This window comes from Lygodium microphyllum, chromosome 24, assembly GCF_053477565.2.
Source record: "Lygodium microphyllum isolate KBCC chromosome 24, Lygodium_microphyllum_v1.1.10, whole genome shotgun sequence".
NCBI classification, from domain to species: Eukaryota; Viridiplantae; Streptophyta; class Polypodiopsida; order Schizaeales; family Lygodiaceae; genus Lygodium; species Lygodium microphyllum.
Genome location: NC_141158.1, coordinates 16,905,409 through 16,921,365, shown reverse-complemented (window position 1 = coordinate 16,921,365; position 15,957 = coordinate 16,905,409). Strand labels below are relative to the sequence as shown.

General features: G+C 47.4%; 1 protein-coding gene across 3 annotated transcripts in view; it reads left to right on the top strand.

Annotated features, from left to right (window-relative positions):
• The window catches only part of LOC148014880 (uncharacterized), a 284,657-nt gene that overhangs the window by 203,119 nt on the left and 65,581 nt on the right, over positions 1-15,957 (top strand). For all 3 annotated transcript variants that reach the window (XR_015688327.1, XM_087665264.1, XM_087665263.1), the window contains exon 19: positions 2,179-2,289. Coding sequence is in view for 2 of the 3 variants with exons in the window: in XM_087665264.1 (XP_087521390.1) it covers positions 2,179-2,289 (111 nt within the window). In the remaining variant the exon portion in view is untranslated. The remainder of the gene's footprint in view (positions 1-2,178; positions 2,290-15,957) is intronic.

Genomic DNA, 15,957 nt, shown 5'->3' with positions numbered 1-15,957 from the left:
CGGGGGGGCTGTGTAGTACGGTTGGGAGGGAGGGTGGGGAGGAGGGGGGAGGGGTGTGGGAGATGTGGGACCTCAAGTGAGGTGGCTTGTGACGCCTCCGTGGGGGGTGGATGTGTAGGCTTGTGGTCCTGCCAGGTGGGGCGAGGAAGGGGGGGGGGGAACCGTGTGGTGCTTTGCTCGGGAGGCGACGCTTGCCCTCTTGCTCCCTGCTGCCGTGTGGCTATATCTGGGGGGCTGACTGCGGCCCTCCGTGTGCCATCTCCCTCTCTATCGTCTTTGAACCCGTGTAAAGCCGTCAGTGTCCATCTGTGGGCTTGTCGGCGAAGCTGCCTTGGCTCTGAAACACGTGCACTCTGCTGCGTGATGCCCAAAGTCATGGCAGTGCACGCACTGCCGTGGCTGCTCAGTCACAATAACCTGATGCTTGAAGGAGTGTCCGCTTGCCTCAATCTCTAGAAACTGTGGTATATTCTTCGTCTCTTTCAGTGCCACCCGCACCTTTGGGACTCTTGCGGTTGTCATTGCATCTGCGAAGGAGGCGGAAAGGATAGTGCTAAAGAGTCGTCCAAAGTCCTCCACTAACTAGCGATACTCTACTGCCAGTCTAGGGAAGAGTAGGGTGACGGGATGTCTAAGGAACCTGTTGTGGAGCGCGAATGTCTCCACTGTGAAACCACAGTACCATGGAACCATGTAGATGACCCCCTTTGTGGAAGCATAGGGTGAAGTGGCCACAAGCTCATGGGCTACGTCTGCTGAGGTGAGTCGTACCATGAAGATCCCTTGTTCCATGAGAACCGCCTCCACAATCTGCGTTGTGCCAATGGGCAGCATGGAGTGAAGCCAATCCCGAAGCTGGGCCCTGGATGGGAAATGTCCTACGACCTGACCAAAGATCGTTGTTTCTTTTAGCTCCAGCTCTATGGCACGGATGACTAAGAGCTGTTCCTCGGAGAGGATGACACGCAAGGTGTTTGATTGGGGGGCACTCGCAGAATGCACCGGCGTTTGACCAGAAGTTTCCATTGCGTGTCCCTACTGAGAAGTTACCAATCACACTGCTGTACTGTCGGTGGGGGGGATGTTGCTGCAAATGGAGGGAGCAACGGGGGGGGGGGATGACGAGGAAGGGGGGCTCTGTTTTCTGATGGCGATAGAGGCGTCGGGCACCACGGATGACAGCGTGGGGGGACCTCCAAGCAGGTGGCCGCAAGGTGAAAGAGATGGGGGCAAGCTCGGGGGAGATACTAGGGCGGGGGAGGGGGGGTGACTAGGCGTGGGGCAGGTACCAGGGCGTGGGGGAGGTACCAGGTTGGGGGGGGGGGGGGGGGGGGGGTTTGACCAAGTGTGGGGGAGCAGCACGGGGCGGAGGGGTGACCAGGCGTGGGGGCGAGCGTGGGAGGAGGCAGCGCGATGGAGCAGAGAGCTGGTGGGAGGGAAAGGCATAGTGCGCCGCGTGGAGGGGCAGGTAGGAGGAGCAGGGGTTAGCGAGGGGCGCGATGATAGGTTGCCGGTGCGACGGGCGGGAGCGCATTTATATGATCCTAGCTTGACTTTGTATCAGTTCCAACCAGGCTATTGAGCACATCTACTTTGTTGTAAAGTCTTCAAAGCAAATGTTGTTGAGTATAAAATAAAAATCCACAAGTGAATCTATAGAAAAGTCTAGCCATGTAAAGTGACTTCAAGGTAGAGTACTAATAGAGTTGTTCCTATGCCATTTACAAGACCGGTGTGTGCTAAGTCCCAGCCCTCATATAGGTTCCTCGTACAAGTTGTCTAGGAATAGCCCACAAATGACCTTGTATGGATCCCTGGTCACAGAGTCCTTTTCTCTTGGACTGTAGAGTCAGATTAGGTGCCACTACTTGGAGCCAGCCCCCACAAAACATCTATCAAATATTTACCCCACAACTTTGTTGTTTTCATTTGTATAATGTTTTGATTTTGTATGGGTTATTGTCTTTACTCATATTTTTCTTTAATCAAAGGATATTTTCACAGATATTTCATTAATTTCTATGCTAATTTTGAGTTTTATTGGCTAATGTTGCATCTCATTCTAGAATACTATCTTTTTTAATTCTGTTATGACCCCTGTACACATTCAGTTTTGTCGAAGGAATGATGAACTAATCAAGATACAATCTTTTTTTTCTCTTCTTTGGGGAGGTCTAGGTTATTGTTTGGAAGGTGGATGGGATGATAAGATGTGTGCTCCATGCAGCTGATTATGAGTCACATGAAAATTTATCCAATCCAATCATGAATTTGATTCATCTACCTTTGGTAAATCTATATCCTGCCAGTTCTTTTTTCCTTTGACCAAATTAAGAAACTTATCCAATCCAATGAATTTAATTCGTCTTCCTTTGGTAACGTATATTTTCCCGACTAATTTTGGATTTTCTTTATTCAAATTTCCTTTGGTAATGTATATTTTCCTGACTAATTTTGGATTTTCTTTATTCAAAATTGTAGCTGAAAATTTATGTAACAAAATGAAAGGTCAGAATGATTGAAGAGACATGATAAATGTATAACAAATTCAGAGATCACAGAAGGATTAAAGAAACATGACAAATCTGTGACAATTTTGGGATAGAAACAGAGGAATATCAGTTCTAAGTGGACCTTGTCATGATAGCATAACTGAAGGAATCTGATGCCCTTGTTCTCCATACATGGCTAAGAACCAACACAATTACAAATATGTTGACTTGGAGTTCACTTGTGCAAGCCATCGAAAGTTGAACAGAGGTTTAAGAGCACATATAGTGAGCTGATTACTGCACAGAAATTAGCTTCAAGCCTTCAAGTGTTCACACCCGATTACTGTGCTTGAAGAAGATAGCTCCTCCTAGAGTTGCAGAGACAGCAGCTAGTTACAGTCAAATCATACCTTGAAAGAACATCGAGTAGTTAACAGTACGCTTGCATCAAATGGCTGTGGCTACCACTACAGATGGCTTCTGATGAGTCCATGCATTTCAGGAGATGGATGGCTTTCTTTGACCTCAGATTCTATGAAAATTGTTCTGATTCAGGTGCACTGTCCTATTTAGAAAGTCTTTGAGATAGAGCTTGCAGTTATCCTCACCAGTTGTACAACCACTGAACAGTGTTTGTAGTGTTGAATTTGGGGCAGAAGGTAGGACCTTCCTTTTCCAAGAAAAGACATTTCTATTAATAACTCATCCAAAGGGCTCTCCTATAAGCCTCATGGGCTCTAGGGTAGTTCCATAGGCAATGTCTCTGTGTCTCCACTGGTTCGCCACATCTCACGCATGCTACTGGGTCGTCCTGTGAGGGGTTGCATAGAGATTGAAGCTCAGCTGAGAGTACAATTGATAGTGAAGAGAGTGAGAGTGAAGACACCACTCCCAATGCAATAATTAAAAGAGTGTAATGTGCAAGCACAAAGTACAACCCTTAAAACCTTAGGGTTGCTAATGTGTGTTCACACCCGAAAGGTGTAAAACACAATAAGGGCAAACTGTGTAACATAGGTACATAAAATAAAAGAGATTAAAGCTAGGGAAAAAAACCTCTGGTAAGGAGAGTAAAAAGTGCCCTTGTGTCCTACCGAGGATCATTGACACTCCTGTGTAAGAGTAGGTATGAGTCAAACCCAACAAACCCCCCTTGGTAACGAGTGATCAATATAAAAGGATCATCCACCAAAGGAGATCAAATTTGAAGCATTATGGAATGCTTCAAATTTGTCATGAGGAAGAGCTTTGGTGAAGAGGTCTACCACATTATTGGCGGTAGGATAGTAGACAAGGCTGATATCTCCTACATGTAGCTCTCTTTGACAAAGTGATAGTGGATCTCTATGTGTTTCATGCGTGCAGGAAACACTGGGTTCCATGCCATTGCAATGACACTCTGATTGTCAGTAAACAAAGGAGTAGCCTCCGTGACAGATACATCTAGATCAGCCAACAAATGTCTTAGCCATATACATTCAACTATGGTAGTGAAAGTTGCCTTGTATTCAGCTTCACAAGATTATGTGGCAACATTTGATTGTTTTTTGCTAAGCCAAGAGATGCAAGATGAGCCAAGAAAGAAATAGTTTCCACTCATAGAGTGATATGATTCAAAATCACCAACCCAATCTGAATCACTGTAAGCATGTAGTTGTTGTGGTTGCCCCTTGGCAAAAAGCAATCTAGGATTCCTAGTACCCTGCAAGTAATGAAAAACACGCTTCATAGCTTGCCAATGTGACATGCCTGGGGTGTGTATATATTTGGTTAGGGTTGAAACTGCAAACTTAATATTTGGCCTTATGTTGCATGAGTAAATGAGACATCCAATTGTTGAAGCACACATGTATATCAAACAAATCATTGTCATCATGCAAGGACAGCTTGAGTCCAGTCTCCATTGGTGTGCAATTTGGTTTTGGCTTGCAATCCTGTGAGCCAAACCTCTCAAGAAATCTACCAATATATCTGGACTGTGACAATTCAATGCCTCTAGCATCATGAATGAATTGAATGCCCAAATAGTATTGCAAAGGCCCTAAGTTTGACATCTCAAAAGTTTGCTGCAAACTTTGTTTGAATGCTGAAATCTGATCAACATGTGTCCCTATGAGCAAAAGATCATCTACATAAAAACATATGACCAGCAAGGATCCCCCCTCTTTACATACGTAAAGTGTAGACTCTGATAAGCTGTTAATGAACCCTTGGCTAAGGAAAAAGGCATCAATTTTTGCATACCAAGCTCAAGGAGTTTGTTTAAAACCATACAAAGCCTTTTTCAGCTTGCATACCAAGTGTTCCGATCCCTGAATTGCAAAACCAATGGGCTGCTATACATACACTTCTTCTTGAAGTTCCCCATGTAAATATACAATCTAAATATCAAACTGGTGCACAGTTCAACCATGATGGGCAGCCAAAGCAACCATAGATCAAATGGTAGTCATACGGGATGTAGGACAAATGTCTTCTCATAGTCAATGACTTTCTTTTTTGCGTAGCCCCGAGGGAGGTTAGGGCATGCAGTAGGTTCTAGGTGGAGATCGCAGATGGACTCCCAGAGATGGACTCCTAGATCATTGGAGGAGATTTCAACAACCTGGAGGCTTTGGAGGACCAGCAAGGTAGAGACAGAAACTACCAGGGCATGGCTGGGGAAGAGCAGGAGGCATGGGATGTCTTTTTGCTTGCAGTCGGAGCACGTGATGCATGGAGAGACCCTGCCTTCCACACAAGGGAGAGGTCGTTGGACTTCTCTTGGGGATACAGGAGGCTAGGTGAAGACTTGCTAAAGCGGCTGGATAGGTTTTATGTGGGAGAGTGGGGTGGCTCTCGTGGAGGCCAGATTGAGCAGTTGGTAGGCACCACGTTGTTCGATCATTGCCCGGTTCTCTTGATGATTGACCCCCCAACATCTGCCCTAGACACATGATCCTGTTAGATCCCTGACTCGATCTATAGGAGGGAGGAGGTGACGAGACAGATAGTTTAGATTTGGACCAGAGAGTGGGACAGGAGGGACCGGATAGCAGAGGAGGTTGCAGAGGTCCTAGCCGAGTCGAGCAGAATTTGCCAAGAGGCAGCCATACACACCAGGCAGCAGTGCTGGGAGGAGGAGAGAGCACTCCGACAGGACCTTGCAGCCATGCAGAGATTATTTCAAGAGGCACCAGGGAATCCCACCCTCCACGCGTAGAAGATGCATGCGCGAGCAGCCATTTGCTGGCCTAGAAGGCATACACTCAGAGTTCTCATTCCGAACCTCAGCAGCCTTCTGGGCGCAGAAGGGGGACACGATGTGCAGGGAGTTCTTCCAGGTGCACCAACCCCGCACCACAAGAGAGCAGATACGCAGCCTTCGGGATCAGTATGGGAGGACCTATTCTAGCCCGAACGAGGTGATGGAGATTGCCACCGACTATTACATGCGCCTTTTCCAGCAGGAGATAGTTTCAGATAAAGAGCAAAGATGTAGACAGAAGGTATGGGATCGCATCCTGTCCCCTGTCACAGAGGAGATAGGACTGTTGGGTATTTTACTCGCGCCTTACTTACACCTACGCTGATATGGGAGTGTCCGTGATCAGTAGGACAGTGGGGCACTTTTTACTCTCGGTAGGAGAGGTTTTTTCCCCTAGACTTATGGTCTTATTATCGTATGTACTTATATGCTTATGGTACACACATTTAGGCACTTAATGTGTGTCGGGTGTGAACACCCCCCTACAACCCTAAGGTTTAAGGGTTGTACTTTGTACTTTCAGACTACACTTATTCAGTCTATTCTCTTGGGTGTCGTGCTTCAACTCTGTCTCTCTCACTCTCACACTACTGAATTTGGCTGTATCTCGATCTTCTGCTCTCACATTTGGTATCAGAGCAGTCCTCGCCAGTTTTGCCCCCGTGCCGTTAGCTCCAACAGTCCCGACGCTACCTGTACCTGCACGCGCCCTAGCGCTGTTCCTTTGTGCGTGGCCTTTGCTCGAGTGTCCGTCTGCAGCCCGCCACGTCAGCCACCAGTCTTGCTGAGACACCGTCTGGATTGTGCAGCCCATCAGTCACGCTGTCTGTGTCTGAAAATGGCAGCCTACAGTCGCCTTGTAACGTCAGCAGCTCGCGCACTATCGACAGCGCAGTCTTCATCAGACGACACCCGTTTGACCCACGTCAGCCTGCCTACCCGCTTGCCGCCGTTTTTAATCTTCACGTCAGCAGCACGTCGCACGTCCTGTCCACGTCCTGTCCCCGGAGTCAACGCCTGCTCGCGACAGGCTTGCCCGCCGTTTTTGACCACGCGCAGCTCGCCATGCCTGCTCGCGACAGTCCTGCCCGCCGTTTGTGACCACGAACTGCTTGCCTGCCCGCGTCAGACTCGCGACTGGTCAGCCCGCCAGACGACCACGTAAGGTGCAATTTTAAACAATTAAAAAAAAAAAAAATTCAGCCCAAGACCAATTCTGGAAGTGGAGGTTCACACGTGGCAACACAGAACAAGTGCAGGGAAAAATTTCATGCAAATTTTTAGACAGGATCGTCAAACATTTTGGGGCTTTTGTGTATTTGGAGGACAGATGCATTTAAACTGCTGATACAGTCACAGAAAGACTGTTTTTGACAGAAATTTTGGCAAAAATTTTGGGGATTTTGAGATAACAGTGTTGCATTGCACTGTTTGCACCTTGGGAAGCGTGCAGTAAAAGACAGTTTTCTGACAGAGTACGCCCTTGAACATTAATTGCAGAAACGTATTTGCTGCAATTTCTGGAAATTTGCAGATTTCCAGTTAATACTACTTTGACATTGCTCATTTTGTCTTTGGAAATTTGTCATCATGGCAAATCAGGGAGGTGATGTCTTTACGTATGTATCCAAGGAAGACAGACTGGACGGAAACAACTATTCCCTTTGGTCATTCATGATGAAAAATGTATTAGTGGCCAAGAATTTATGGGATTATGTCAGTGGAGAGGAAACTCGACCGGGAGTTGTAGCTCCCGTTACTCCTCCCCAAGGCGCACGTGGACAACGGGGACCTCAGCCCGCTCCACCTCAGCCACTTCCTCCAAGAACTGCAGCTCAAAAAGCTTGGGATACCCGTGGTGCACAGGCCTTGTCGCTGATTGCTCTGGCAGTTCAGCGGTCCATCATACCTCATATCCGTTCGGCATCTTCTTCACGAGATGCATGGTTGACTTTGGAGCATATGTTTGCAAGAAAAAATGAGACACGGATCTCTTTCTTGAAGAAAGAGTTGGAAACTCTGAAGATGCATGAAGGTGATTCTATGCAGGATCACTTAAACAAGATTCAGGACTTGAGGGAGCAGCTCATGAATGTAGATGAGTATTTTTCGGATGCACAGTTGATATCCACCACCTTGAATTCTCTACCTCCTTCGTACTTGTCTTTTCATACTGCATTGAACCTCACCATGAGGATTACTGAGCACCCACTCACTTTTATTCAGCTGGTTAGCTTACTTCTAGAGGAGGAGCAAACACGAAAAAATAGTGGTGTGGATGCTGTAGTCTCTGAGCAGGCTTTTGTGGCAAGACAGAAAGGCAAGAACAGCAAGGTGAAAAATGCTCCACAGAGTTCTGGCACTTTGGGCACATCGCAGAATCAGTCACAAGGGGGGACGCAAGCAAAGAAAGGTAATGTCATTATTGTAAAAAACCTGGCCACTATATCACTGAGTGCAGAAAGCGCATTGCCAAAGAGAAGGAGTCAGGAATGTCTGTTTCTACTACTCCTTCCACTACTAGTGAGTCCGCGTCCTTTGTTGTGGACAGGGACTATTGTTTTTACACTTGCAGTTATGACATCTCTTGGGCCGATAGAGCACTTAGCTCTACAGAGGATGCTGACACTTGGTTCTTTGACAGTGGTGCTTCTAGACATATCACATCTCGCAGAGATTTGTTTGCTTCAGTTAGTGCACCTCCGGTTGGGAAATCGGTACAGTGTGCCAATAATGCATCATACCCTGTTCGTGGTATTGGGGAGATTTAGCTCACAGCCATTGATGGCTCCATTCTCCGCCTGCAGGATGCTTTGTTTGTGCCTGGAATAAAGAAGAATTTGCTTTCTATTTCTTCTTTGGCACGTTGTGGTATGCAGGTCACTTTTGATGATGACCGTTGCATGGTTCGAGAAAAAGAATGCATGACATTGGTATTGACAGGATCTTTGTGTCATGGTTTATATGAGTTGGATGCTCTTTCAGTAGATCAGTCAGCATACTTGACATCCACTCTTACTCCTGCTATGAGATAGGCGGAGTTATGGCATGCTCGTTTAGGGCATGTAAACTTTGGCAGCTTGATGCTTTTACAGCGTACTTAGATGCTGGATGGTTTACCTCTCTTGGAGAGACCTCCCGAACACTTATGCGAGGGATGCATTTTGGGGAAAATGCATGGGTTCTCATTTCCTCGTGATGTTGCTTTCAGGGCAACAACCAGATTGCAGTTGGTGCATTCAGATGTTTGTGGGCCTATGCAGACCATGTCATTGGGTGGTTATTATTATTTTGTGACATTCATTGATGACTTCACACGTTTTTGCTGGGTCTATTGTTTGAAAAAGAAGTCAGAAGTGTATGATGCATTTTTGGCTTTCAGTGCACTTGTTGAAAACCAATCTGGATGCCACATTAAGACTCTCCGTTCGGACCGAGGGGGGGAATACATGTCCTCTATGCTGAATTCTTTTTTGCAGCAGAAGGGCATAGTACATCAGGATACTATAGCTTATACTCCACAGCAGAATGGGGTAGCAGAGAGAAAAAATCGGTCACTCATGGAGATGGCCAGATGTATGCTAAAGGCAAAGAGCTTGCCTCATAGTTTTTGGATGGAAGCAGTCATGTGTGCTGGCCATATTTTGAACAGATGCCCTACCAAAGCCTTGAAGACCATCACACCATTTGAGGCTTGGAACAGCCGTAAACCTTCTGTTGGTCACTTTCGTACCTTTGGGTGTCTTGCCTATACCCATATTCCACAGGTACTTAGAAGAAAATTGGACAACAAGGCTGTTAAGTGCATTTTTATGGGATATAGCAATGAGAGCAAAGGCTGTATACAGACTCTATGATCCCGTTACGAAGAAGGTTTTTGTCAGCAGGGATGTTGTTTTTGATGAAAAATCAGAATTATCCTTGGCTGATTTGGACACATATCAGGCTGCCCGTGATGTTTTTGAAGGGCTGCTGCCCATTACTTTTGGTGATTCAGCTGGAGGTTCACAAAATGAACCTAATGTTCAGCCAGCTGCTCCTATGGAAAGTGCAGAAATTCAGCCATTGGCTGATCGGAATACTCAGCATAATGCTGAAACAGAAATTCAGCAAGAGCTTGCACACAGCCAGGATGCTAGACAGCTACCTAGATGGTATTTGCAGACTATGCAAGATAGTCCTTTGGATGCACCCATGGCTGGTCGTACTAGAAGCCAAACTCGTTTGCATGATTCAGCACATACTATGGAGTTTATTATGGCAGCAAGTACTTTTGTTAATGAAGAGCCTGAATGTTATGAGGATGCACAACACAGTGTGCATTGGAAGGCAGCCATGCAAGCTGAATTAGATTCTATTACTAAGAATCACACTTGGGATTTGGTGTCCTTGCCATTTGGGAAGAAAGCCATTGGAACAAAATGGGTCTACAAATTGAAAAGAAAAGCAGATGGATCCATTGATAAATACAAGGCACGGCTGGTAGCTAAAGGCTACGCACAGAAAAAGGGCATTGATTATGAGGAGACATTTGCTCCTACTTCCCGTATGATGACCATCAGGTCTATGATTGCTTTGGCTGCACATTATGGTTGGACAGTCCATCAGCTAGATATCAAGACTGCATTTTTACATGGGGAACTTCAGGAGGAAGTTTATGTACAGCAGCCCATTGGTTTTGCAGTTGAAGGCTCAGAACATTTGGTATGCAAGCTCAAAAAGGCACTATATGGTTTAAAACAAGCTCCTAGAGCTTGGTATGAAAAGATAGATGCTTGCTTGCTTGGTCAGGGGTTTCTAAACAGTTCATATGAGTCTACCCTTTACGTATGTAAAGAAGGGAGATCTATGCTGATTTTATGTCTTTATGTTGATGACCTTTTGCTCACTGGAACACATGCTGATCAGATTTCAGCATTCAAACAAAATTTGCAGCAAACTTTTGACATGTCTGACTTGGGAGTTTTGCATTACTACTTGGGCATCCAGTTCATACATAATGCTCGAGGTATTGGGTTATCACAGTCACGGTATATTGGGCAGCTTCTTGAGAAATTTGGCTTACAGGATTGCAAGCCAGTTACTACTCCCATGGAACCTGGACTGAAACTGTCATTACATGATGACAGTGATTTGTTTGATATACATACATATGCTCCTGCAGTTGGATGTCTTATCTATCTATGCAATACTAGGCCGGACATACAGTTTGTAGTTTCAGCCTTGAGCAGGTATATGCATCAGCCACGTATGTCACATTGGCAAGCTGTCAAGCGTGTTTTCCGCTACTTGCAGGGTACTCGTTCTCTTGGGTTGCTTTATGCCAAGGGGGGACCACTGCATTTACATGCTTACAGTGATTCTGATTGGGCTGGTGATTATGATACACGTCACTCACTCTACTAGTGGCAATTGTTTCTTTCTTGGCACTTCTTGCATTTCTTGGCTTAGCAAGAAACAATCCACTGTTGCCACATCGTCATGTGAAGCTGAATACAAGGCAGCTTTCACCACCACAGTTGAATGCGTATGGCTTAGACGCTTGCTAGCTGATTTGGATGTATCTACTGAGCCTACTCCTTTGTTCACTGACAGTCAGAGTGCCATTGCAGTGGCACGGAACCCAGTGTTTCGTGCTCGCAAGAAACACATTGAGATTCACTATCACTTTGTCAAAGAGAGGCTACATGCAGGTGATATCAGCCTTGTCTATTGTCCTACCACCAGTAATGTGGCAGACATCTTCACCAAAGCTCTTCCTCGTGACAAATTTGAAGCATTTCGCGATGCTTTAAATTTGATATCCTTTGGTGGCGGATGATCCTTGCACTCTTGATCACTCTTCACTCTAGGGGGGTTTGTTGGGTATTTTACTCGCGCCTTACTTACGCCTATGCTGATATGGGAGTGTCGGTGATGAGTAGGACACTGGGGCACTTTTTACTCTCGGTAGGAGAGGTTTTTTCCCCCAGACTTATGGTCTTATTATCGTATGTACTTATGTGCTTATGGTACACACATTTAGGCACTTAATGTGTGTCGGGTGTGAACACCCCCCTACAACCCTAAGGTTTAAGGGTTGTACTTTGTACTTTCAGACTACACTTATTCAATCTATTCTCTTGGGTGTCGTGCTTCAACTCTGTCTCTCTCACTCTTACACTGTCTACTGAATCTGGCTGTACCTCGATCTTCTGCTCTCACAAGGAGACTCCCTCCTAGTCCCCTTCACAGACAAGGAATTAGAGGAGGCTTTCCATACACAGAATGGGTAGAAATGCTCGGGGGAGGATGGCCTCTCTAAGGCCTTCTTCACTACCTACTGGGAAGTGGTGAAGGACCCCCTACTAAGGGCCTTCCAAGAAATTCACTTCACGATAGATGCCTGGGAGTCTCTCGGCAGGCCTCATAAGTCTTCTCCCCAAAGGGGGAGACCGGTTGGAGCTCTCCCAGTGGAGGCCGATCAGCTTATTGTCAGTGGCCTATAAGGCAATGACAAAGATGATTGGTAGGCGACTACGCCCCGTGCTTCCAGATATCATCCATGACACAGAAAGAGGCTTTGTCCAGGATAGGAGCATCCTTGAAAATGTATTTACCTTCTTTGAGGCGATAGAGTGGGCTCAGCATAGTGAGCAGAGACTGGCCGTACTACTCTTACATTTCAAGAAAGCTTATGACAGAGTGGACTGGGATTTGCTAGAGGGGACCATGGTGAGGTTGGGATTTCCCCAGGCTTGGATTCGTGGAGTCTCCACCCTGTACAGATCAGCCACCAGCAGGGGGCTTATAGGCAGAAGGCGAGGGGAGAAGTTTCAGCTGGAGAGATCGGTTTGATGGCGCTGCCCCGTGGCCCAATTTTTGTTTCTACTCTTCGCAGAGGCGATGTCTCACTTCCTCAGGTCACATGTGAGTGGATTACGTGACCTTTGACTTCCAGTGAGAGAGGAGACTCAGTTGCTAGACTCAGAGTACGCAGATGATACAGCCCTCTACATAGAGGACGATGAGTTGATGCTGGAGAGAGTGACGCTGGCTCTTGACGTGTTCTACTCTACAGCGGGAGCGAAAATCAACTGGTGAAAGTCTGTTGGTTTCCTCACAGACCTGGACTCCAGCATGGAGTGGGCGTCCACATGGGATTCAGATGGGTGAGCAGAGGGCAGACCGTCCGGTACCTAGGGTTCCATGTGGGACTCGACATGACTTCTGCCTAGCAATTTCTAGCAACGGCTTGGTACATCGCTTTGTGTTGGTACTTTTCCTCATCGTGCGTAGTGCATCTTCGCTACCTAGTGCGGAACTTCCTTTGGTCAGGGTCTAATGGTTCCAAGGATTCTAGGGCCAAGGTGGCATGGGCGACCATCATACGACAGGTCAGAGGGAGGGCTTGGGATCATCAAACCAGAGTATCAGAGTATGGCCCTCTTGGGCAAGCTAGTTTTTCGCAATCTCACACCAGGCGGGCACACCTGGAAGGTCCTATTGCAGGAGGGCCTTCAGGACGGTAGACCGAGGCTTGGCGGGGAATGAAGGCCATCTTGAGATGGATCTTCATGTCTACCCAAATCACCCGCCCAAATCACCTTTTCTTCGCAGGTTACTCCGCGTGTAGCAGGGCCTCCGAAAGGCCCTAATCTAGAGGCCCCCAGGCTGCCAGGAGCAAATTGACCGTCAGCCGGTGATCTGGAACCCCCAGGTCAAAGATCGGGAAGGGGCACAGATAGGTGAACACCTGCACATCCAGTGGGCTAGGTGGGAGGCCGGCCCGACCTGTACCATCAGGGCATGTCGGAAGGTATACAGGATGGCAAACGAGGAGGTGTTGTAACGAGTATCAGGCTGCCAGAGAGGAGTGGAGGTGAGGAGAAGGGAGATAGACACAACAATACCTTCCGAGTGGCTTGCTCCCCCGATACGTAAGCCCATAGAGCCCAGGGAGGTATGGGCAGCTAGGTTTTGGTCAACAGGCATCCCCCTTCAGGTGGCAGGTAGAGTGGGTGGCACCCCGCAAGGGACTTTCTTCATCGTTCGGGAGGGGGGATGTCTGGCCCTTTACAAGGGGCAGGAGGATGAGGGGATTGCCGCCCTTTCGTGGAGGAGGATTCGGGTGGTGGGCCTTCAGGGGAAGACATGGTGACTGGACCCCTATGTTTTTTGGAAAGAGCTCAGGGAGTGGCGCCTTTGGATCTGGGAGAGCAGACCACTTGATGAGCTGGAGTGGGATCCAGGGGAGTGGCTATGGCCGGCCTCTGCGGTCACCAAGAAATCATCCAAGTTCTTAGAGTCACTACCAGGATAGGCAGACATGTACTGATGCAGGAGATGGACTGGGCGCCGTCACATGGCAGACACTGGGCAGAGTGCAGCATCACGGAGCCCTTGCGATGGACCTTCTGGAGCCGCCTATGGGATAGCAAGAGACCGAGGAGGGTGTTGTACTTCTTATGGCTGGTGGCACATGGAGGCTTGGCGGTGGGAAGTTGCTTTGCCCAGATGTAAGAGGGAGATTGTAAGCGCTGCACACAACAGTCTCTGGAAACCCCAGAGCACTGCCCTTGGTCATGTGAGGAGGCGCAGCTCGTGTGGAGAGGGCCTGCCGCATCCTTCGCCGTATAGCACCCAGCCTTGGATATATCTCATGGGGAGCTTTTTGTTGGCAGGCAGTCAGCCATGGCCGTCACATTTTGTATGAGGCCAGGACGCAGGACATGATATTCATTATCGAGGCAGGGTCGTGCGCAGTGGTCGGTTTGGAGGCTCTACCCATCCGCCAGGTATTGGAGCCCACAGCAGACCGCTCGGAGGTATGGGAGATCATAGGTAGTCTTACTGGATAGCATATCTGGAAGGTGCGGTGTTAGGAGGCCATCGGCGGAGAGAGACTTTAGCACATGCAACCTTAGCAGAGCTCTAGACCTTAGTTATGCACTCCCTCCGGGGCCGATGGGACCACGTGCAGGGCGAGTCAGGAGCTCCGAAGTCACTTCATGCGCACTTGAAGCGGCCAGGGTCCATTCTTCGTGATGCAGCCAGCTAGCCCCAGTTGGCGATATAAAACACCCCCCCCGCCCCCCCCTTCCCATTGGCTTCTTGCCCCTATCCCCCCCAGACCACCTTGAGAGGCTTGTATACATGATGTATTAGTGACTTTTCATCAGCTCCAGCTAGTCTGTTGAGCATGAGCACTCTGTTGTAATCAGTTTTTTGAGTGATATAATCAGCCACATTTTACTTGCAAAAAAATAAATAAATCTATCTTCCTATTCTCTCTAATATCTATCTCAATTCTCTCTTTTCCCCCAACCCCCATCTGTCTTTATTCTTGAACCTTGAAATTTGAAACTCTTTGTTTCTCTCTAATGTCCAAGTATTGTTACTTGTAATTTGTGGCTGTAGGTGGGCCCCTCGAATGTGGTGCAAGTTGTTATCGACAATGCATTGAATTGTTGGTGCATGGGGGTTGTTTGCTTGAGGCTGCATTTGCCATGATTATGTGGACTCCATGTGCAAGTCATTGTTTGGAGTTGCTCATGGAGGACATTGGGAAGCTCAAGTGGGTGAAGACAATGGTTCACAAAGCTACATTAGCTGTCACCTTCTTCACGGCAAAGGTCAACATGCTTGCGATATATTGTGAGCATAGCACACTCGTGTTGAAGAAGCTTTATTTAACTCATTTTGCTTATATGTGATTATTGCTCGAGTGCCTTTATGAGATGTGGTCCGAAACAGTGGTGTCCACTCTATGAAATGAGTGGGTGAGCATGAGACAAAGGAGGCCAAAGCCATGCTACACTTATACCTTAATGAGCAATTTTGATAGAAAGTCGGTGCGATTGTCATTGTCATGACCCCTTTTATGGGGTGCTATGTATGAGTGATTGCAACGGATCCACCATGGGCCTTTTTGTTCACTTCTTTAGAGTGGCATTAGTGGACGCACGTGCTTGTACAATGATCACAGAGACACAATGTGCACATGTTCTAGAGATACTGAAGAGGAGATGGGCATGGATTTTATGGGGTGCTATGTATGAGTGATTGCAACGGATCCTCCATGGGCCTTATTGTTCACTTCTTTAGAGTGGCATTAGTGGAGGCACATGCTTGTACAGTGATCACAGAGACACAATGTGCACATGTTCTAGAGATACTGAAGAGGAGATGGGCATGGATACATAAGCCCGTCTATGGCTTTGCTGCATTGATACATCG